Source organism: Rhincodon typus, chromosome 18 (genome assembly GCF_021869965.1).
Source record: "Rhincodon typus isolate 14 chromosome 18, sRhiTyp1.1, whole genome shotgun sequence".
Classification (NCBI taxonomy): Eukaryota; Metazoa; Chordata; class Chondrichthyes; order Orectolobiformes; family Rhincodontidae; genus Rhincodon; species Rhincodon typus.
This window is the reverse complement of record NC_063349.1, coordinates 13,620,384-13,643,473: the sequence shown is the minus strand read 5'-3', so window position 1 is coordinate 13,643,473 and position 23,090 is coordinate 13,620,384. Positions and strand designations below refer to the sequence as shown.

Here is a 23,090-nt window from a genome sequence, read left to right as displayed (position 1 = left end):
CACAGTAGAAGACACCAGCAATATACCAGAACTTCAAGAGACTCAGGCAGCAGAGGTGAGTGCAGGGACCATTGCCAAGGAGAAGGTGCTGGGGAAGCTGAAAGGTTTGAAGTCCGATAAATCAGATGGACTACACCCCAGAATATTGTATAACACAGCTGAGGAGATTGTAGAGGCATTGATGGTGATCTTTCAGGAATCACTGGAGTTAGAGAGGGTCCCAGAGGATGGAAAATGGCTAATATGACACACCTGTTTCAGAAGGGAGGGGGGCAGAAGATGGGAGACTATAGGCTGGCTAGCCTGACCTTGATCATTGGCAAGATTTATAGTTCATTATTAAAGATGAGATTACAGAGTAAGTGGTAAAAATGCATGGCAAATTGTGATGAGGTCAGCATGCTGTCATCAAGGGGATGTCATGCTTGACAAATCTGTTTGAATTCTTTGAGGAGGTAATGAGCAAGTTAGTCAAAGGAGAGCCAGTGGATGTGATCTATTTCTCAAATGCCTTTGACAAGGTGTCATGTAAGAGGCTGTTAAGTGAGCTAAGAGCCCATGGTGTTAGGGCAAGGTACTGGCATGGATAGACAGTTGGCTGACTGTCAGAAAGCAGAAAGCCTGGGGATAAAGGGATATTTTTCAGGATACCAGTTGGTGATTAGTGGAATTCCACAGGGGTCAGTGTTGAGACCACAACTATTCACACGAAACATTAACAATCTGGACAAAGGAATTGAGGGCATTGTTGCTAAATTTGCAGATGATACAAAGATAGGTGGAGGGACAGGGAGAGTTGAGGAAGTGGGAAGGCTGCAGCATGACTTGGACAGGCTAGGAGTGGATAAAGAAGTAACAGATGAAATGCAATGTGGAAACGTGTGAGCTTATGCATTTTGATAGGAAGAATAGAGGTGTAGACTGTTTTCTAAATGAGGAAAGACTTTGGAAATCCGAAGCACGAAAGGACTTGGGAATTAAGGTTAGTCTGCAGGTTTAGTTGGCAGTTAGGAAGTCAATTGTAATGTTAGCATTCATTTCAAGAGGGCTACTATATAAAAGCAGGAATGCACAGCTAAGGCTGTATAAGGTTCTGGTCAGACCATATTTGGAATATTGTGAGCAGCTCTTGTCCCTATATCTAAGGAAGGATTTGCTGGTGTTGTAGGGGGTCCAGAGGAGGTTTACTAGAATGAACCTGGAATGAAGGACTTGTCATATGAGGAGCAGTTGACGACTCTGGGTCTGTACTCGATGGAGCTGAGAAGGAAACAAGCAGGAATCTGACAGAAACTTAGAGAATACTGAGAGGCCTGGATAGACTGGACATGGAGAAGATGTTTTCACTAGTAGGAGAGACTAAAACCCAAGGGTACCACCTAAGAATGAAGGGACAACCCTTTAGAACTGAGATGAGGAGGAATTTTGTTAGCCAGAGGGTGGTTAGTCTTTGGAACTCATTGTCACACAGGGTTGTGGAGGCCAAGTCTTTGAGTGTATTTAAGACAGAGATAGATAGGGTCTTTAAGGTTCTTGCGAAGGTTCATCAGAGGCTTTACTGATGATGTTACCTAGCACGGTGACGAAACGTCTGAACTACAACCCATCAACTTGGTAAGCAAGTCAACAACCTTATAAATAGGGTCTTGATTGGTAAGAGGATTAAGGATTACAGAGAGAAGGCAGGGGAATGGGGTTGAGAAACATATCAGCCATCATTGAATTAGGAAGAAGATTTGATGGGCCAAATGGCCTAATTCAATCCCTATGTCATATGGTTTTATGGTGTGCGCTAAGAGAGCAAGAGAGGAGCCTTGAGGTGCTTTCAAGTCGAAACCAACAGTTGGATACCTGTATCTGTGAGCAAAGTGTCCTGGCAAGATATTACAATGAAAGATGCCAGTGCTGTCCACAGTGCAACATTAAGCTGCAGAATCGTATTGTATGTGGCTCGGAGATGCGCCATGAAGCTATGGTAAGGCTGACACATGTCCAGTGCCAAAGTTCATAGACAGATAGGGCTGTGTATGGTTGCTACACACAGATCATGCTCTGAGATGTTGGTGACTAGTGCCCATGGTGGAGGGCTGGAGGAGCAAGTGGCAAGCCGGAGTCACCAAGTGAGTGCTTTGGGCTTTCACGTCAGGAATTGACGCTGTTTAGTTTCCATCCTCTGGGAGGGAGAATGGGAAACTGTATATCATTGAGGCAAGAGTAACTGATAATGGCACACTAGTGTATGCTATGGATGCAAACAGGCCTCCCACTGTTCAGGACTGAGATACATGTCTCACTGTTCAAGACTGGCTTGGAAAGTGGGACATTTTGCCCTCAATGTTGAGAATCTCCTTACTGCATATCTCACCCTATTTATCAAACTTTACTTCCAATGCCACGTTGTCTAGTGTTGGGATGATTCCAACCATCATCTAGTCATTTTTATTGGGAGGTTGAAATGTAAAAATTATGATCAGCTCGAGACATCAAAAATACCTAATTGTCTGTAAAGTACGTTGAGCATCTATTGCAATTCCTTGCAGACCGATAATTTTGAAAAAGGAAATCCCACAAATCCAATGGAAAGAAAATTAGTGGGCTAGAGTTCAATTTTTAAAATTTTAAGGCAGCAAATCAACTTATCAACATAATCTATTCATTCATTAACTGATGATGTTATTAAATTGGAGAATGTGCAGAAAAGATTTACAAGGATGTTACCGGGACTGGACGGTTTAAGTTATAAGGACAGGCTGTCCCTGGAGTGTCAGAGGCTGAGGGGTTATGTTATAGAGGTTTATAGGATCGTGAAGGGCATGGATAAGGTGAATAGCCAAGGCCTTTTCGCTGGGGTAGGGGAGTTCTAAACTAGTCGGCATATTTATAAGATGAAAGGAGAAAGATTTAAAATGGACCTGAGGGGCAACTTTTTCACACAGAGGATACTGGAGAGGTATCTGGAATGAACTGCCAGAGGAACTGATAGATGCAAGTACAGTTACAACATCTCAAAGACATTTTGACAGGTACATGAATAGGTAAGGTTTGGAGGGATACAGGCCAAATGCAGGCAAATGGGACTAGTTTAGTTTGAGAAAAACAAAACAGAAGTTGCTGGAAAAGCTAAGCAGGTCTGGCAGTATCTGTGAAGAAAATCTTTTCTTTACAGATGCTGCCAGACCTCTCAGCTTTTCCAGCAACTTCTGTTTTTGTTCCTGATTAACAGCATCCACAGTTCTTTTGGTTTTTTATTCAGTTTGGGAAACTTGGTTGAATGGATGAGTCGGACTGAAGGGTCTGTTTCTGTGATGTATGACTGTATGATCCTACAACTCTATAAGTATATTTCAAACAAGAAGGTCAATTTCACCTCAAATATTCGATGCAACAAAGAAACGTCTTGTGTGGTTATAAGCGCTCACATTATTTGCCACACAAATGTGGAATCTTGTAAAATTTCACAGTCATTCCAACTCATCCTCTGCTATGTTGAATCTCTCATTTCCCACTCAACAGTTTTGGCTTTTCAGTTACATTAACCAGTAGACATATTCCAGCAAATTTAGAACATAGAACAGTATAGCACAGTACAGGCCCTTCGGCCCACGATGTTGTGCAGACCTATTATCCTACTAAGATCAAACTACCCTGCATACCCTACATTATACTATCATCCATGTGCCTATCCAAGAGTTGCTTAAATGTCCCTAAGATATCTGACTCCACTACCACTGCCGGCAGCGCATTCCACACACCCACTACTCTCTGTGTAAAGAACCTACCTCTGACATCTCCCCTATACCTTCCTCCAATCACCTTAAAATTATGCCCCCTCGTAATAGTCATTTCTGCCCTGGGAAAAAGTCTCTAGCTGTCTACTCTATCTACACCTGTCATCATCTTGTACACCTCTATCAAGTCACCTCTCATCCTTCTTTGCTCCAATGAAAAAAGCCCTATCTCCCTCAACCTTTCCTCATAAGACCTGTCCTCCAGTCCAGGCAGCAACCTGGTAAATCTCCTCTGCACCCTCTCTAAAGCTTCCACATCTTTCCTATAATGAGGTGACCAGAACTGAACACAATATTCCAAGTGTGGTCTAATTAGGGTTTTATAGAGCTGCAGCATAACCTCGCAGCTCTTAAACTCAATTCCCCTGCCAATGAAAAGCCATTTACTGTGACATGATCAAGATTGACATGGCACACATCTATGTACCATTTCTGACATGGGTCACAACAGTTCAGTTAACACAGCATCACCAGAGACTAACTTCTTCATCCCTTTTAAAGAATCTGGTGGGACTCTGGAAACAGTGGCAACAGATCTTGTCCAAATAACAATATCTTCTTGTCTGCTGTTCTTTCTACTTTCCTACTCTCACAATAACACAGACCCTGGTCTATTCTCAGAGCTCTGCTTGAACACAACAAACTGTGCAAAGACTGCAAAGCATAAAATAGATCTATTTCAAGAGGACCTTGCTTGTTCCACTTTGCACAAATCATCTGTGTGTTTAGAATTGCCACACTGAAAATTTGGGCTAATCCAACCACATTGCTCTTAATCTTGTATTTATCCTTTGCTTCTTAACTGTTCATCTCCATGGCAACCTCAGGTCTTTTTATCATTTCTTGAAACCCAATAATAGCTTAATCAGGAAACCAACTAACCAATACTCACCAGCCTATGCTAATTCTTAAAGGGGCATCAGACAAAAAGTAAATACAGGCTTTCCTTACGATCTGGGTCATCTCAATCCCAAGGCCATGGAAGGTGGTATAAGAATGTATTTTCTTAATTTCTTTCTTTATGTTTTGTCTAAATGCAGTCACACCTTAATTAAACTTAATAGAGTTTCTTAGAAAGACAGAAAATAACTTTGCTTCTTTGTCTAACAGGTTGCAAGTGTTGAATCAAAAGCATGGAATGCAATCAGAGATTTCATTTATACTTTTTCACATTCATACACAGCATGAAACTCTGTTATTTAGTTGTATTTACCTGGATATTGTAAAATATTTCTTTGTTTCCATAATCAGGACCATAACATGTGAAGTCTTCGACACTAAGCTGAGGTACAAATGGTAAAATTTAGGCATAAATTTCAGAATTCATTCAACAAAAATTGATACATTACTATTGATCATAAAAAATAGCTATTACCAACCTCATTCTGTAAAAAGAGAATGATATTCTGAGAATCCTGTTTAAAAATTGGTTTCAAGAATGTTTGCAGCTCATGGATTTTAATGATTTGTCCTTCATACGTTGCACTTTTCATATTCTTTAAGGAGCTGAAGGTGAATCACAAAAGGTGGGCTTGTGTGAGTATTCACATGCAGACACAATAAAATATAAACATTACTTAGTTCACAGAAAATTGAAGACATTTGCATGTTTTGTTCAGCTATTACACAAAATATTATTTTTTAATTGTAAAATCAAATGCATGTACCTTGTACATCATTTATTTAAAGTTCTTCTTGGTTTTTTTTTAGAATTACAACTACATTAGATTTCTAGAATTTGATTTGAACTTGAAGAAACTGTCTTGAAGTATAACTGTTCCCTTGACAATATTAAAATGCTACAGTGTTGAAATTATACCAAGGTCTTGGTATTTGTCTATAAATTTTAATACACAGGACAATTTCCAGCGTTTGTCCTTCAGTCCCTTTTTGCTTTGCTAAAACCTAATAAAACCCCACCAGAAATGTTAAACTGTTGTTTATCTTATAATCATATTTGCTATTCTATTCCAATGACTACATATCAGAAGTAATCTATTACCTGTAAAGTACTTTGAGGTATCCAGTGGACAAGTAAAGGGCTATATAAATGAATCTTTCTTTTTATAAAACCTGCTTGTCAAAGTGAACTTGGTTCGTTAGGATCAGTATTTGCTTTGTACATGCTTTATGCAGAGGTTTGGCTTATAGTTGCTAGAATTTACTTCTATTCTTCAGGAGGCCTAAGAACACCCATACACAACCCATGACATTTATCTCTTAAAAAGATAACAGCATTAAACAGAGTTATACAGCTTTACAGAGCTTAGGAGTTCAGGTACAAAGCAGCCATCATCTAATTCTATCAACATCCCAGTGCATGGAAGTGCTGGCTTTGGACTGGGGTGGACTTCACCTGGTGAAATAGCAGCGCTCCACAAGCTAGTGATTTCAAATAAACCTGTTGGACTATAACCTGGTGTTGTGTGATTTCTGATTTTGACAACATCCTGAGGGTTACCATTGACCAGAAATTGAACTGGACCAGACATATAAATACTGTGGCTACAACAGCAGGTCTGAAGCTAGAAATCCTGCAGCGATTAACTCAGCTTCTGGCCCCAAAGCCTGGCTTCCATCTAAAAGGTACAAGTCAGGAGTGTGATGGAATACTCCCCACTTGCCTGGATGGGTGCAGCTCTAACAACTCTCAAGAAGCTTGACACCATCCAGAACAAAGCAGACCACATGATTGGCACCACATCTATAAACATTATCTCCCTCTATCACTGATGCTTAGTAATGGCAGTGTGTGCTATCTTCAAGAATTTCACTAAAGCCCTTCAAACAGTAGCTTCCAAGCTCACAACTACTTCCATCTAGAAGGACAAAGGCATCAGATACATGGAACACATGGAATACAAGTTCCCCTCCCAGCTACTCACTACCCTGACTTGGAAACATGTCTCTGTTTCTTCAGTGTCATTGGGTCAAAATCCCGGAACTTCCTAACATCTTCGTTAGTCAATGTACAGCACATGGACTGCAGTGATTCAGGAAGGCAAAATACCAGTATTTTCTCAAGGGTAACTAGGTATGGGCAATAGATTCTGGCCCCGCCAGTGATACCCATATCCCATGAATGATATTTTTAAAAATGACTAATGGAGCACGCTCAAAGAAGTGAGTGGCCTGTGACTGTTCTCATCTTCCAAAAACTTATCATTGGAACAAATGAAGGTACCATGGAATTACGTGGGTTGTGTGATTTTAATGCCATTTTAAAAATTATATTAAACGTGTGGAATTGAGTCCATTCATATGCAGTGAATATATGGAAAAGTCTCCTCTGCACTGTAATTGGTATCTTAAACATTCCCCAAAACATATTTATGGAAATAGAAATAGTTGTTGGAGTGTAATCAGGAAGCAATGCATAAAATTATGCTTAATAATGCACTATTTTGTCAATGTTCACTTATACTCAAATTTTCTGCCAACATTATCAACATAAGCAGAATGCACAAATATCCCATAATAATTCAGAGTCAATAATTGGGAATCCAGGAAAGCTCCAAGCTTATACCAATCATTCTTCTTTTTAATTATTCTAATCAAAGGATCAAACCATCTAAATATAATTTATGGAGAGAAAGCAGAGTTAACATTTCGAGTTCAGTGCCCCTTCTTTGCAGTTGCTGCTGCTAGACCTGCTGAGTTTCTCCAGCAAACTTCTGTTTTTGTTTCACATTTCTGGCATCCACAGTTCTTTGTTTTATTTCACTGTTTAACTCACTGCTACAGCTCTTCCAGGTCTGCCCATCTTGAAGTACTGTTCCTCTCTCCGACAGGATCTCCATTCTAATTTTTCGTCTTGTTCACCGTCATTACTTTCGTAGTCACTCCTGGTGTTTGACAAGGTATTTGCCAAAACTCACTACCAAAGTTACATCACATTCATCAGTGACTACCTCCAGCTCAGTTTCAGCCCTGAATTACACCCAGAATCACAGGCATCTCCATGATGTACAATGCTCCTCAGACAGCTGTTCTTGCCACATCCTGAGATCCACACCCAGTGCCATGCACTGCCATATGCACACTGTTGACCTCTCTCTCTCCATCAGCACTGCCTCACACTATCTCAGAACTGTCCTGCCCCCAGTTCCACTTCATTTTCCAGTTTGTTCAATGTTCTAAAAAGAAACCTGTTCTATTCCTTTCAGGCATTAATGAACACAAGCTTCAACAACTTAGAGATACCCACACCCTTCTGAAACTTTCCTCCTGCCCCCTTCCCTTCATTCTGACTCTATCCCTTCTCCTCTCATTGGGTACTTACTATCTCTTCTGACCTTCCGCACTCTGATGCTGAACATTCTGCATTCAGCAAAGGTCTCATTTTTATCCCTCTGTCACCTTAATGAATTTCAGGCATGACATGATGTTCAACTCTTCTTCTGTCGCCTTCACTTCCATGCCCATTTCTTTGGACAAGTGTCCTCTCCCTATGCCACAGATCCCTTCACTCACCTCCAACACTTTCCCTCCCTCTGGCCTTTTACCTATACTCAACCTGTCCTTTGAGAGCTGTGGACGTGACACCAGTCAGCTTAATTCTTCTGTCCCCCTCCTTACCCATTCCAAACTATTTCCCACTGAACTGACTGCATTTCATGCTTTCAGATCCAACCCTGACTCTGTAATCAAGCCTGCTGACCAGGGTGGTGCCTTTGTTGTCTGGAATACTGACCTCCACCTCCTCCTGTCTCCTCCTGGACCATGAACTCACCATCAAACATCAGGCTTTTATGTCCACGACAGTCATTAATCTTACCTTATCTGGAGATTTCTCCCACAAAGCCTCTAAGATCATAGTCCACCAACACTGTAAAGCCTGATTCTACATTCTTCAGCTCTGAAGAAGGGTTACTGGCCTCAAAAAAATTAACTGTGCTTTCTCTCCATGGATGCTGCCAGACCTGCTGAGTTTCTTCAATCAATTTATGTTTTTGTTTCAGATTTCCAGCATTTTTTTGTACTTTATTATAAATATAATGTATGTTCATTTGCCACAGCTAGATTAAGAACAAACAACTGCAAAAGATTTTAAAATTGTCAACATGTATTATGTTGATGCTATAATACCTTCAAAGCAATAGCAAGCAACAATGCAGCTGAATCCCTGACTGCCTCTTCTATGGCCCTTCTGTCTTCAGTTACAACAATTGTCTTATGGACACTTTTGTCACTAAAACTGAAGCATGGGCTGGATTCTGGAGGTCAGGGTATCTTAGGGTTGCAAAATGATTGCTGCAGTAGCAGGATTGCCAGTCCAACCATCCAGACGTCTTCTAAGTAGGAAAGTTCCTCCTGTGTTCTTTATTTTTTTCTTCGATGTAGGCAACATCAGCGAGGCCAGCATTTTTTGCCCATCCCAAATTGTTCTTGAGCTGAATGACTCACTCAGCCATTTCTGATGGTAGCTAATCATCTATACAAACCATGTCTGAAAAAAGTAGCAGGAGGCAGGAACATATCAGTATTCTAATTTTCAAGTGCCCCCTCCTCCCTTTCCCCCTCACTCTCTACCACCCTCCTTACAATTTACCTCCCTGATCTATTGATTAGTTCTTTTAACATCTCTCCTTTTGGCTGTGTTAAAATTTGAATGAAGCGGATGTCAAATATTTTGGAGCATTGTTCTGCATGAGAAAAACAAGACGTAAACTGACTTGATACATTGTGTGAAACACACATATAGGCGGCTTTGAGCTTAATCCACATGTTTAAAATTTCCTGAGTTTTGGAACTATTTCTGCCAACATTCCCCAGATTGCATAGATATTACCATCTCAAATGAACAGAAACTCTACCTCATATTAGGCGAATCACAAAAATCATTATTCACATCTCTCAGCATCAGTTGCATGGAAATCTGGATAGAAGTTGGGGGATGAGCATTAGGACATCAAAGATGCTGTTGTTGAAGTTAAAAATATTACTTTTCATAATTTATGCATGTGCATTCAATTTACCTCACATCAGCTGGAAAGTTTTAAATGCTTTTAAAAATCTGGCTAAGTTGAGAGCTTATTTTATGTCAAAGTACTTTTCTGCGGAGGAGGCACATAATTATCATGTTAAGGAATTTATTTATTTAGACATTTCTACTTTTGAGAACAAGTAGAATTGCATCTGGGAATTTGGGTTAGACATGCCAAATATTTGGAAAAGGAAATTCATTAAGTGTTTGCATATGAATATTTAACTTAGTACAGAACTGTCCAGACAAATCACTTACGTTCTCCTGAACTATTTTTGATGGAAGCTATCAAACTTAAACATGGGCATAACAAAATGTTTGGCGGCTTAATGCTTTGAAAGGTACCGAAATAATTGCAAACTGTGGAAACATGATCCAAAATGGCATTTAGCATTTATGATATGTTCAGTTCCAGCATTGCAATTGTTGCTACTGATGTTTAATAGTAGGATTTAGTTTCTGCTTTCAGAATGTGCTTGAAATTGGGTTGCTCAAGTTACAGCTCAAGTCGCTAATGGAAATTGTTTGCATAATCACAGAAGTAAAATAGTAAATGAACCTGTGAAGCCAAACAGTGTGATAGAATGTTATAATTTACTTGGTTTTTCTTTCCATTAAAGACTGCTCCTTGATGGATTGAGGAGTAACAATCTGGTGCTGTTTTATTAATGCAGCTGAAAATGGGTTGGCACTGAAAATAATTTCCTTGAACAAGAATGTCCTCAAGCTGTGATGAAACTAGTTTAAAATGATTCAAAATGACTTAAAGACAAACGACACTAAACAATTTATTAGTTTTGTTGATAGTCAGTCTCTTAACACAGTTGAGTAAAAACCGAAAGATCTGCGGATGCTGTAAATCAGGAACAAAAACAAAAATTGCTGGAAAAGCTCAGCAGGTCTGGAAGCATCTGTGAAGAGAGATGAGAGTTAATGTTTCAGGTCCAGTGACCATGTCTCTTAACACAGTTGTATGAAAAAGAGTGAATCATGTCCATTCTTGAACTAACTTCATTGATCTAGGGAAATGCCTGCTTTTTGGGCAGGGCCTGATCCAGGAAGAAACAAGGCATAAATTGACTTGATAGATAATGGAAAACACTCAAATAGGTGGCTTTGAACCTAATCCACATGTTTAAAATTGCCTAATTTTTTTTTCTGAGCTAATTCTGCCAACTTTCCCCAGATTGGCAGGATATTACCATCACAAGTGAACAGAGACTCTCCCGCATTTTGGGTGAATTCCACAAAGATCACAACTCAAATCTCTCAGTATCTGTATCATCGAAATCTGGATAGAAGTTGGGAGAAGTTGAGCATTAGGACATCAAAGAAGTTAGACAAATATAGTAGCAGAATTAGACAACTCAGCCCCTCAAGTCTTCTTTTACATGTGCAGAGGCAGAGTTTTCACTTTTATTTCCAAGTAAGCTCCAATGCAGCAGCTCTTTCAATAGTTCTTCTGGCTTATGGTACAGGTCAACAACTGTATGTTATCAGAATTTCTTAGCATTTTAATTTGAAAAATAAATATTGAAAACTCAGATACAACTTTCAAAAGTATGAACAGATGTACTTCAAAAATAATTAAAAAAGGAGAGCCTTGAAGAGGAGAAACTGAAGCAGAAATCTTTTGCAATCAAAGTAAATGCTGAAGACAAATTAAGTCACATAAGGTCAAGGGAGGGAGCAGTGGTCTTTTCAAGCTATTCAGACAAATCTGCTCCTCTAACAGTCCATGCCTTATCACTGCATATACTTCAGATATATTTGTATCACATCATAGTTGTGCTTGTGAAGGTCATGTAATATCTCTGTCTGTCACGCACTGGTTACTGAACAGGTTTAGAGCAGTAAAAGCAATTTCTACCTCTTACTAGTTTCTCAAGACTGCACTGAACAAGAAAGAATCTTCAGTTGGATGCAGGTATGTTTACAATTCAAACACGGCTTGGGCATTAAATAAACATATTAATTCCTGTTTAGTTTGATACAAAATCTACTGAAAAGTAGTTAACATTCTATGTGCATTTCAGGGATCATAGTTAAAAGATTGATTTCAGAAATTTAGTTTCTTTAGTCAGCATTGTTCTTCCTTTGAAACTTGCTCCCAATATATAATAAAACAAGAAAATGCTGGAAATACTCAGCAGGTCTGACTGAATCTTTGGAAAGAGAAATGGGGTTAACATTTTACCAGAAGTGGGTTGTTAGAGCTGTAAGAGTTTTAAACAAATAAAATGTGAGAAGGTGGACCATTGACAAAGCCCTCCAACTTTCCCCTCCCTGACCCTGAATGATCTGTCATTAGCAGAAGTCTCAGCTTCATACCCTTATGCTCCAACCTGAATTAATTCCAAGCTCAGTGTAACAGTGAGTTATGTTGCTTTTGCTCCTGCACCCACTTCTTTATCCAAGATTCTCCCCCAGTACAGTGGGGTCTTTTACATATCCCACCCTGGACCCCTTCCTGTAGCCTTTTATCATTGAGAAAAGCCAGCATGACATTATACACTTCTATTTTTCCGCTACACTCATTCTAAACCTGTTTCACTCTGACCTCAATTATTATCTCAGATCAGTCCCTGATGTTCAAAAAAACCCCTGCTGACAAGGTGCTGCCTTGTGAACTGACCTATACAATTGTATGATCATAACCATATTCATTTATTACATAGAAGGATGCCATTCATTGTTAGCTCCCACAGAGCAATCAAGCCAGTTCCACTCACTGCACTTGATCCCTGTAGCTGTAACATTCATTTCTTTTAAGTGCCCATCAGTATCCTTTTGAAATCATTGACTGATTCTGCTTCCTAAAACACTCATTGGCAGTGAGCCCCAGGACATTGTCATTCACTGCACATAAGAGTTCTTCCTCACATTCCCCAGCATCTCCTGAACAAAGTCTTAGATTTGTGTACCCTACCTTTATACCATCAGCTAACCTTTTCCTTGTCTAAATCACCTAAGCCTATGATGATCTTGTATGCCTCCATCAAACCTCTTCATAATGCCCTTTTGTCAAAGAAGAACAACCACAGCCTTTCCAATCTAACCATTGAAAAAACAAACATTCCTGAACCATTCTGGCGAATGTCCCCTGCATCCTCTCAAGAGCCTTCACATCCTTCCTGAAATGTGGTGATCAAAACAACATGCAATATACTTCTTGTGACCTAACCAGAGATTTATAAAGATTCAAAATTGCTCTCCTGTTTTTGTATTTAGTGTCACTATTTATGAAGCCCATGACTCCAAATGCTTTACCAACCATTCTCTCACAACATCCTGCCACCTTCAAGTATCGATGGGTCACTCTGATCCTGCTCACAAATTGTGCCATGATGTCCATTTTGCCTCTCCCTGTCCCTTCTGACAAAATGTATTACCATAGCTGCATTAAATACATCTGCTCGGTGTTCTATTTTGTTAGCCTAACTATGTCCTGTTTTAAACAATTCATTTGGCATTGATTGCTATGCCTCTAAGTTTGATATTATAGACAAATTTTGAAACTTTTCTCCATATTCCAAATTCAAATCATTACCATAGAATCAAAATTAACAGTAGTCCTGGCACAGACCCTTGGGAGCCCTCCACCACCCTCCAGTCTGTAATACAAACATCTGCCATGACTCTCTGTTTTCTAAACTTAAAGCATTTTTTTTCGTCCAACTCGACCATGATCTTCCTATTCTGTAGCTGGAGGCCAAACATCAGTTCTCAGATGTGGCCTCCTACCTCCTCTGGACCACATCTCTTGTATCGAACATCAAACCATTAATTCTAGGACAGCTTCCTCATCTCCTTTGGAGATCTTCCCTCCACAGTCTCAAACCTCATAGTCCTCCAAACCTGAATAACCTATTTCTAACTCCTTCCTAAAATCCATAGGATAAACACAGAAACATGTCCAAGCAGACATACCTTTAGCCTATTTTCCATCTCACCGAAATGGCTTCTTCTTAACTTGACTCTACTTTTCTCCCTTTGTCTAGTCTCTTCCCACGTGTGTTTCTTTGGATGCTCCTGACCACTTTAATAATTTCCAATTTCCCGGATCTGTCTCTACTTCATTATGTATATTCAGTTGCACTACACCTCCAATCTCTACCAGGATGATATTAGACTTCTCTATCACTACCATGAACAGAAGTCAAACCAATTCACAACCTTCTCTGCCTGGCTGAGTTCATATTGAACAAATTCACCTTTTACATAACTCACTTCCTCCAAATGAATGCTTTGCCTTAGATAGAGTCCTAGCTATGAGACCTGGCTAGTCCTGCCCTTTTGTGGATTACATGGCATTCCCTGATCCCATCTGGAAAGGGGCAGATCCATTTGAAAATCAATTCCACAGTCAACTTCACAGAAATGGGCAATGAAATCTTCGGCTTGTTCTGAGGTGTGGCTATTGTAAAAAAAAAGGTGGATTTTAGAGGGAACATCCCTACTGAAGTGCAGAAATGTCACATGTTATTGTACCATAGTTTAGGTAGAAGAGAGGCCCTTTGTAGACATAGGGTGGATATGGTCTCCTAATTTAACAGAAGTTTTCAAAATCGTGAGCAGATTGGATGGAGTAGGAGTAGATAGGGAGAAGCTGTTTCCACTTGTAAAAGAGAAAGAACAAGAGGGCATAGATTTAAAGTGATGTGAGAAAAAACTTTTTTCACGCAGCGAGTAGTTAGAGTATAGAATGCATTGCCTGAAAATGTGGTGAAGGCAGGTTCAATTGAGGCATTCAAGAGGGCATTTGAATGATTATTTGAATAGAAATGGTGCGCAGGAATATGGGGAAAAGGCAGGAGATTGGCACTAGGTAATAGAACCAGTGCAGGTACAACGGGCCAAATGGCCTTTTTCCGTATTGTAACAATTCTGTGATTCTGTAATGGGACCCTCCTTCTCCTGCATTGAGTTGCTTGGCCTTTACTGCATAGGCCTCTCTGTATTCTCCAAGTCATGAATCCCTTGGGAAAGGCTTATCAATACATGCATGAATGGGAGTAAGTGGTTTGTGCCGTAGACCTGAGCCAATAAAATCTCCCTGAGTATGTACCACACCACTCCTTATTGATTTTTGCAACATTGAATATTTATAGAAGGCACAAATAGCTACCAAATCATAGCAAAAACCAGAAGAAATCAACCAACAATGTACCTATAAGATGTCAACAGTCCCTTTAAGTAGCATTGGTGGAGGGTCATTGCCCCTGCTGAACACACATTCAAATATGTTAGGTTAACAGAGGACAATAGCTAGAATGTTGAACTCCAAAAAATACCAGCGTCAAATCTGCATTGTAACATGAGACCACACCAAATATTTTGTGTTTGGTAGATACAGATCTGGATATGGTCATCTGTCAGGGAACGCTTTGCTTTAAAAGGTTTAGCAATTCAGTTAATTTAGTTTGCTTATCCTTGACTTTTTAACTTGTAGACAACAAGCAAATGTTGTTTTAATTAATTTCTGAACGGAGGTGCTAATGCTAAAAGAAATTCAGTCATAATAGGCACACCGTCAAAAGATGTATCTCATTAGATATTAATCCCATTCATTTCATTGGCCCTTTTTGCCACATGTATAATAACAGAGGCATTCACTGCACATGAAGTGTAGTAAAACTATTCCAAAAAATGAAATGTTTCTTTTTAGTCTTTTCAGTAATAACAATGTTGCAGTCTTCACCAGTAGAATTTGCAAGAAAATTATTATAATAGCATGACCTTATAACAGTTACCCACAGGTCTCATATAAAAAGATCATTGAAATAGTCAAGGCTTGTCAGTATGCTTTTAAATGGCAATCTTTCTAAAAATTTTACAATTTGGTTTGGTGTGCAATCATATTTCCTGAAAAGAAAATGATACAGATTTTTAAAAAAGAAGAAATTGAGTTCTTTATTCTATGTTTTTTTTAAAAATCTGCCCCTTAATCCCACGTGTATGCCCAATCCTTAGTTAGCTTCTTGTACACTGATTCAAATTTAAGTTATATTTCCTGTGTATTTTGGTGATGATTCTCCCAGCTAGTCAGTCTGATCAGATGACGCCATTTAGAACTGCCATGTTGAAATAGATGCCAGTTGACTGGAAATCTCGATTAACAATACCCCAGCTGTTCATAAGCTGGATGGTAAATGCCATTTCTTCACCTTTCACAACAGAAAAGGTTAAATCAGTTCATGATTTATGGTGACCATACCAAACCATCAAGGTTCCAAATCAGATCTTGCGTGATGAGAACTTTTCATGTTAATAGCTCATACTGAATTACCAACCATCTGCCCCATGCTGATCTTAGATTGCTGGTTGTATAGTTTCATGTTGGCTCACTCACCACAGCATTTTTCAAACACCATAATCAAAATTGACAGTCCATCCATTGACTGAAGGAAACTCAGAAAGGAAATGCTAACTATAAGCTGAAAAATGAGATCTAAGTCTTTCAGTTTTATCACAAATCTAAGACGTGATCATCAGAAATTTTAAACACCCGTAACAAGTACATATCATCCATTAACTGGAGATTACTTTGTGATTTATTGAGTTATTAATCTTCTCATTAAGTTATTTAGGTTAATTGAGATGAGGAAAATAGAAACAACCACTTCAAAGTTAATATTATTTGGTTTTCCCAATGGAAGTTAGTCCACGTTTAGACAATCTTTTTGATAGCTGATTTAGAATGTATTTCCTAACAGCAGCTGACTCTCCAAAGAGAATTTACTTTGGTTTTACTTAACGCTCGCTTCCCCTGGCTTCATTTTGTAGCAGAGTCTGACTCATGGTGGATGGCTGTAAATATTAAGAATTTACAAACTGGTGATCTTTCTAGCTGAAAAATACCTTTGTTTTCATCAAATGGTGGTCTCAGACTCACCTGAAGGTTGACCACATCAGCACAGGAACATGTTCAACAGCAACATTACCTTGAGGAAAGCCAACTAAAGCCCAGTAAAACAGAAACTGCAAACAATGACCTCGACCCATGGCACTTCCAGACACTCTCATCTCCAATTATGACACACTGAAATGAAAAACATAAATGTATTTTTGTTAAAAATCAAACTGCCTTGGCCAGATTTCAATAGTGTCCAGAACCAACTCGGCTCATCTGGTATTCTCTTGTTTTGGAGAAAACACTGATAAACCAGTGGGTAAGTGAAAAAAAAATCAAGGGCACTTTGGAGAAGAAAAGACATGATAAATAATTTAGCATTTCCGAATGTATCATGAAGTAGTGACACAAAGGGTGTGAGTGATTTTTTAATCAGTAATGAGAACATAACATCTTAACTTTAGAATTACCAAGTAGTTCCCAGCTTCAAATGTAAGTACTCCTTCCATTTCTTATGTTTCATATCTAAACTGATTTTCTGGAAGAAGTGGGTTAAAAGAGCCACGGAACAATAACAAGTTTACAGTATTTTTAGAGTAAATTGTAATAAAAATTTCAGTGCAGATTTCCTCCACGTGCCAACAAAATCCTAAATCGATCCCTCGTAAAAGGTTTAGCATTTTATTACAGAGCTCTAAGAAATCCACTGTTTATGACATTTCTGATTTTAGTGCAGAAAACAGTTCATTCTTAATCAATAGTTGATTAATAGTTGATAGCCTTGTTCCAAACTTTGTAACCATAACGTCATGCAAAAAATGGTGGACAAGAACTGACCTGCTGGAATTTCAAACAAACTAATGACAGACATATTAGGTGAAATATTTCCACATTACTGATCAACATGGGAAATGGTTGATATGAACAGTTCTGAATAAGAGTGGCTTCGAACTATTAACTCTGTTTCTGCCTCCACGGATGCAGTCAAACATAGAATTATGGAGCTGGACATTATGGAAACAGGCCCTTTGGTCCAACTTGTCCATGCTGACCAGATATCCTAAATTAATCTAGTCCCATTTACCAGCATTTGGCCCACATCCCTCTAAACCTTTCCTATTCATATAGCCATCCTGAAGCCTTTTAAATGCTGCAATTGTCCACCACTTCCTCTGGCAGCTCATTCCACACACGCACGACACTCCACGTGAAAAACGTTGCCTCTTAGGTCCCTTTTAAATCTTTCCCCTCTCACCTTAAACCTATGCCCTCTAGTTTTGGGACTCGCCAACCCTGAGGAAAAGACCTTGGCTATTCATCCTATCCATGCTCCTCATGATTTTATAAACTTCTATAAGGTTACCCCTCAGCCTCCGAGCTCCAGGGAAAATAGCCCCAACTGGCAACATCCTTCTAAATCTTTTCTGAACCCTTTCAAGTTTCACAACATCCTTCCATTAGCAGGGAGACAGAATTGTACACAGTATTCCAAAAGTAGCCTAACCAATGTCCTGTACAGCTGCAACATGACCTCCCAACTCCTGTACTCAGTGCACTGACCAATAAAGGCAAACCTACCAAACATTTCCTTCACTATCCTGTCTACCTGTGACTCTACTTTCAAGGAGCTATGAACCTGCTGACTTTTTCCGGCAAACTCTTCTTTCATTTCAGATTCCGGGCAGTTTGCCTTTATTTGACACACTGGTCAGTCTGTAGGCTCACTGACAGTAGCTATATGGAAGGACATTGTATAAATCAGGAGATAATGAGGGCATACAAGAAAGGCTATACTTTAATCATGCATGACTTTAACCTTCATGTAGATTGGGAAAGTCAGATTGGCAGAGGTGGTCAACATGGAAGAATTCATAGGGTACATTTCGGACAGATTCCCAGAATATCACAACCACGGACCGGGCTATTTTGGATCTGGTGGTGTGTACTGAGGCAGATTTATTAAATAATGTCACAGTAAAAGATCCCTGAGAAAAAATGAGGGTGGAATATGGTAGAATTAATATTCAGTTTGAGAGGGAGAAAGCAACTGCGCTAAACTTAAATGAGGTAATTACAAAAGAATGAGGGCTGAACAAATTAGAGTGGAATGTGAGAGAAGTTTAGTAGAAAGACAATTGAGGAACAATGGCAGACATTTAAGACATTAGTTAATGGCTCGCAACGAAGACATATTTCAGTGAGCAAGATTGATTCTCAGAAGCAGATAAGCCAACCATGTTTAACCAGTGAAGTAAAGGGTAGTATTAAATTGAAAGAAAAGCATACAATGTGGCTAAGATGAATGGTAAGCCAGAGAAATGGGAAAGTTTAAAAAACTACAAAATATGACAAAAAAAGATATCAACTTTGAGGGTAAACTTTCAGTGCAAGTAGCATCAAGACATAGTTCAAGAGCTTCTCTGTGTATATGAAAAGGAAGACACAGAGATCGAAGTAAACATAGACCCCTCAATGTAATAAAATAAAGAACAGTCAATGCTGGAAATCTTAAAGTGAAACAGAATTTGCTGAAGAAAATCAACAGTTCTGGCAGCATCTGTGGAGTGAATGCAGAGTTAATGTTTCATGTCCTGTGACCTTTCTTCAGAATCCCTTTGGCCCCTTCGTGACTGAGGATGGCGAATTAACAATGGAGAACCAGGAAATGACAGAGGGGTTGAATAAATACCTTGCATCAGTCTGCACCATAGAATTACTGATAACATTCCAAGAATACTAACTAATTAAAAAGGAAAAAGGGGAATGGAAATAAATACTCACTTGAGAAAAATACTATTAGGGAAACTAATGTGGACAAAGACCTATAAGTCCCCTGGACCTGATGGGATGCATCTTTGGATGTGAAAAATGCAACTACGGAGATAATGGATACATCTTCCAAGAATCCTTAAATTCTGGAAAAGTGTCGGAGGATTGGAAAAAATGCCAAAGTAACAGCTTTATTCAAAAAAGAGTAGGTAACAAAACAGATAATAAAACGTCTGTTATCTTAGCATCTGTCATTGGAAAACTGCTAAAGACTATTATAAAGGATGTAAAAGTACAGAATTTAAAAATACATAATGTAATCAAGCAGAATCGGCATGGCTTCATGAAGGAGAAATCATGCCTGAGAAGTTTATTAGAATTTTCTGAGGAGGTAACAATTAGTATAGATAAAGGAGACATAGTGGATGTAATCTATTTGGATTTTCAAAAGGCGCTCAATAAGGTAATGCATGTTAGTCAATGTAATAAAGTAAGAACCCATGGTGTTGGAGATGGCATATTCACATTGATAGCGGATTGGCTCACTAATAGGAGACAGAGAGTTGGAGAAAAGGAAGCAGCCTGTAACAAATGGAGTGCCACCAGTTCTGTGTTGGAGCCAAGTTTATTGACAATGTGTGATTTGGGATTAAAAAGTAAATTAAAGATTTGGCTGAGAACGTGGGGAGACTCTGAAATGATGGGGTTGACAGGGATTGTAAGGGAAAAGAAACATGAAGCATTGAGGAGTGGGAGATTCACCTAAATTGACAGGCATAGCCTGTGATTTATTGTGTGAAGCATGACCTATGCTGCCTTCCATCTTGCCTGATACTCAAATGCACAATGAAAATGAAAAATGCCTCCACCCCTGCATGAATGAGATGAGTTTTTTTTCTGCCTAAGAAAGTGGGCTCTACTAATGACTATTGTGAGGCCCTTCAAGGTGCAAGGCACCATTAATTGTGAACTTACACCTACAGGTTTCAAACATCTGCAATCATAGAATTCCGCATATGAACTGAATGCAGTGACTGACAGTTACAGCATTTAAAATACATTTAGACGAGTACATGAATAGGAATGGTTTAGAGGGATATGGGCCAAATGCAGGCAAATGGGATTAGTTCCATTCAGGAAACCTGTTTCGTATGGGTTCTGAAGAAGGGTCGCCTGATCCGAAACTTTAATTTTGATTTCTCTTCACAGATGCTACCAAACCTGCTGAGCTTTTCCAGCAACTTCTGTTTTTGTTTCTGATTTACAGCATCCGCAGTTCTTTCGGTTTTTATTTGGTATGGACGAATTGAGCCAAAGGAATGTTTCGGTGCTGTATGATTCTATGACTCTATAACCATGCGGGATATAAAATCTTGGCCACAAGCAATCTTGGCCACGTCATTGAATATTGCAAAATCATTATGGCCAGCTCCATGAAGCAGAAGTAATCACAGGTGACCTTAAAAGTTTCACCTGGCTGCTGCAATTTACAAAGACAATTCAAGGTCTTAGACATGGCACAATAAGTGGAGCTGATTTTCTCTCTACTTGAACTGTAAATATTTCACAATATGTGATGTTACCTTTCTTGGATGATGTGGGTGGTGAGTGATGACGATTTCAGTAATCTTACTGCACTTACAATCTGCTATTGCATTTGTGCAAAATGGCTTGTGCTGCATTGGAATAAGGACCCCTGTGTGAAAAGTCCACGTATAGACATTCTAGGGCCCTCCTTGTCAGATTCCTCCATGTCCCGCTGTATCCAGGACTATTCTACCATGTCGTATGTGTGTGTGTGATGTAAATGCTGACTGCTCACATGACTAGGCAACAGGAGGTAAAGCAGGCTCAGAGTTTATTATCCTCGATGTGATTTCCACAGGCTGAGGATGTCCTGGGATACTGTCACAAAACTGTACCATCTGCTGGAATGGGACCTGCAACCTGAAGAAGCATGTGGACATTCTATCCTGGTCGTCAAATTGAAACCTGCACTAAATTTCGATGAAGCCGGCTGCTTCCAAGTACCTACTGGGAACCCATAAATGTATCAAGGCAGTTAGCAATGCAATTTGTGAAAAATCACACTGTTTCATTTTGTTTCCCTGCGTTGAGGGCAGTGCTGTAGCCCATGAAGGATGCTTTGCCAACATAGTTGGATACAGGGTGTGACAGACAGTTACAGATATGTTGAGAGCACTATATTAGAACACAGCTGACTTCAGCAATAGAAAACTATTTTGTTTGGTCAATGTACAAGTTTCTTGAGTAGATTTGCAGCTCAAGTTGTGGATGCTGTGGTTGGTTCACTCACTGAGCTGGTTCATTAGTTCGCAGACATTTCATTACCCTGCTGGGTAACATCATCAGTGCAGCCTCCGATGAAGCGCTGTTGTCTTTTCCCACCTGATATTTAAACTCTGAGGGGTGTTGGATTTGATTACCTCATTTCTGGTTTTCCTTCTCAGTGGTGTATGTATAGGATCTAGTTCTATGCGTTTGTTGATGGCCTTCTTGGTGGAGAACCAGGCTTCTAGGAATTCCCGTGCTTGTCTCTTTTGGCCTGTCCTAGGATCCTGGTGTTGTCCCAAAGGAACTGGCGGTTCTCCTTATCTGTGTGAATGGAGATGAGTGAGTATTGCTCCTGTCTTTTTGTTACTAGTTGGTGCTCACGTACTCTTGTGGTCAATTTTCTTCCTGTCTCTCCAATGTAACGTTTGTTGCAGTCTTTGCACGGAATTTTGTATATTACGTTGGTTCTGTTCATATAGGATAGCAGGTCTTTGGTTCGAGTTAGCAGTTGACATAGGGTTGATTCAACCCTACACCAACTGCTAACGCTAATCAAAGACCCCTTACCCATTATGGACAGAACCAACGTAATATAAAAAATTCCATGCAAGGATTGTGACAAACATTACATTGAACAGACAGGAAGAAAACTGGCCACAAGAGTATATGAACACCAACTAGTAACAAAAACACATAACCAATACTCACTCATCTCCATTCACACAGATAAGGAGAACCACCAGTTCCATTGGGACAACACCAGGATCCTAGGACAGTCCAAACAGAGACAAGCACGGGAATTCCTAGAAGCCTGGTTCTCCACCAAGAAGGCCATCAACAAACGCATAGAACTAGATCCTATACATACACCACTGAGAAGGAAAACCAGAAATGAGGTAATCAAATCCAACACCCCTCAGAGTTTAAATACCAGGTGGGAAAAGACAACAGCGCTTCATCGGAGGCTGCACTGATGATGTTACCAAGCAGGGTGATGAAACGTCTGCGAACTAACGAACCAGCTCAGTGAGCAAACCAACCACAGCAATGTACAAGTCATCAGTACCATATCTTAGAGTCTGTGCCAAATGGCCTGGGAGCTGTCATGATTCCTGTATTCTCAATAACTCAGGTTGCTGCATTATTTTAATGGGAGGCAAGGATTACCCTCTACAATCATGGCTGATTAATCAGTTACACAAACGACTGTGGCTGATTGCAGATACAACTCATTGTTCCACCAGGATCATTGTAGAACAGACAATACGCCTCCTGAAGATGAGGTTCTGATATTTGAATCAGTCGGGGAGGAGGGCTTTGCAGTACACTCCAGAGTATAATGCACAACCCTATTATACCGAGCTCTGTACAACTAGAACATGAAAGAGGGGATGTGATG

The 23,090-nt window shown here is 39.6% G+C and overlaps 1 protein-coding gene across 1 annotated transcript in view; it reads right to left on the bottom strand.

Annotated features, from left to right (window-relative positions):
- The window catches only part of LOC109910787 (V-type proton ATPase subunit S1-like), a 43,025-nt gene extending 26,225 nt beyond the window's left edge, over positions 1-16,800 (bottom strand). The window contains exons 1-3 of the mRNA XM_048607830.1: positions 16,670-16,800; positions 5,168-5,294; positions 5,002-5,070 (exon numbers count right to left, since the gene is read on the bottom strand). Coding sequence (XP_048463787.1) covers positions 5,002-5,070; positions 5,168-5,294; positions 16,670-16,800 — 327 coding nt within the window. The remainder of the gene's footprint in view (positions 1-5,001; positions 5,071-5,167; positions 5,295-16,669) is intronic.
- Positions 16,801-23,090: the final 6,290 nt, after the last annotated feature.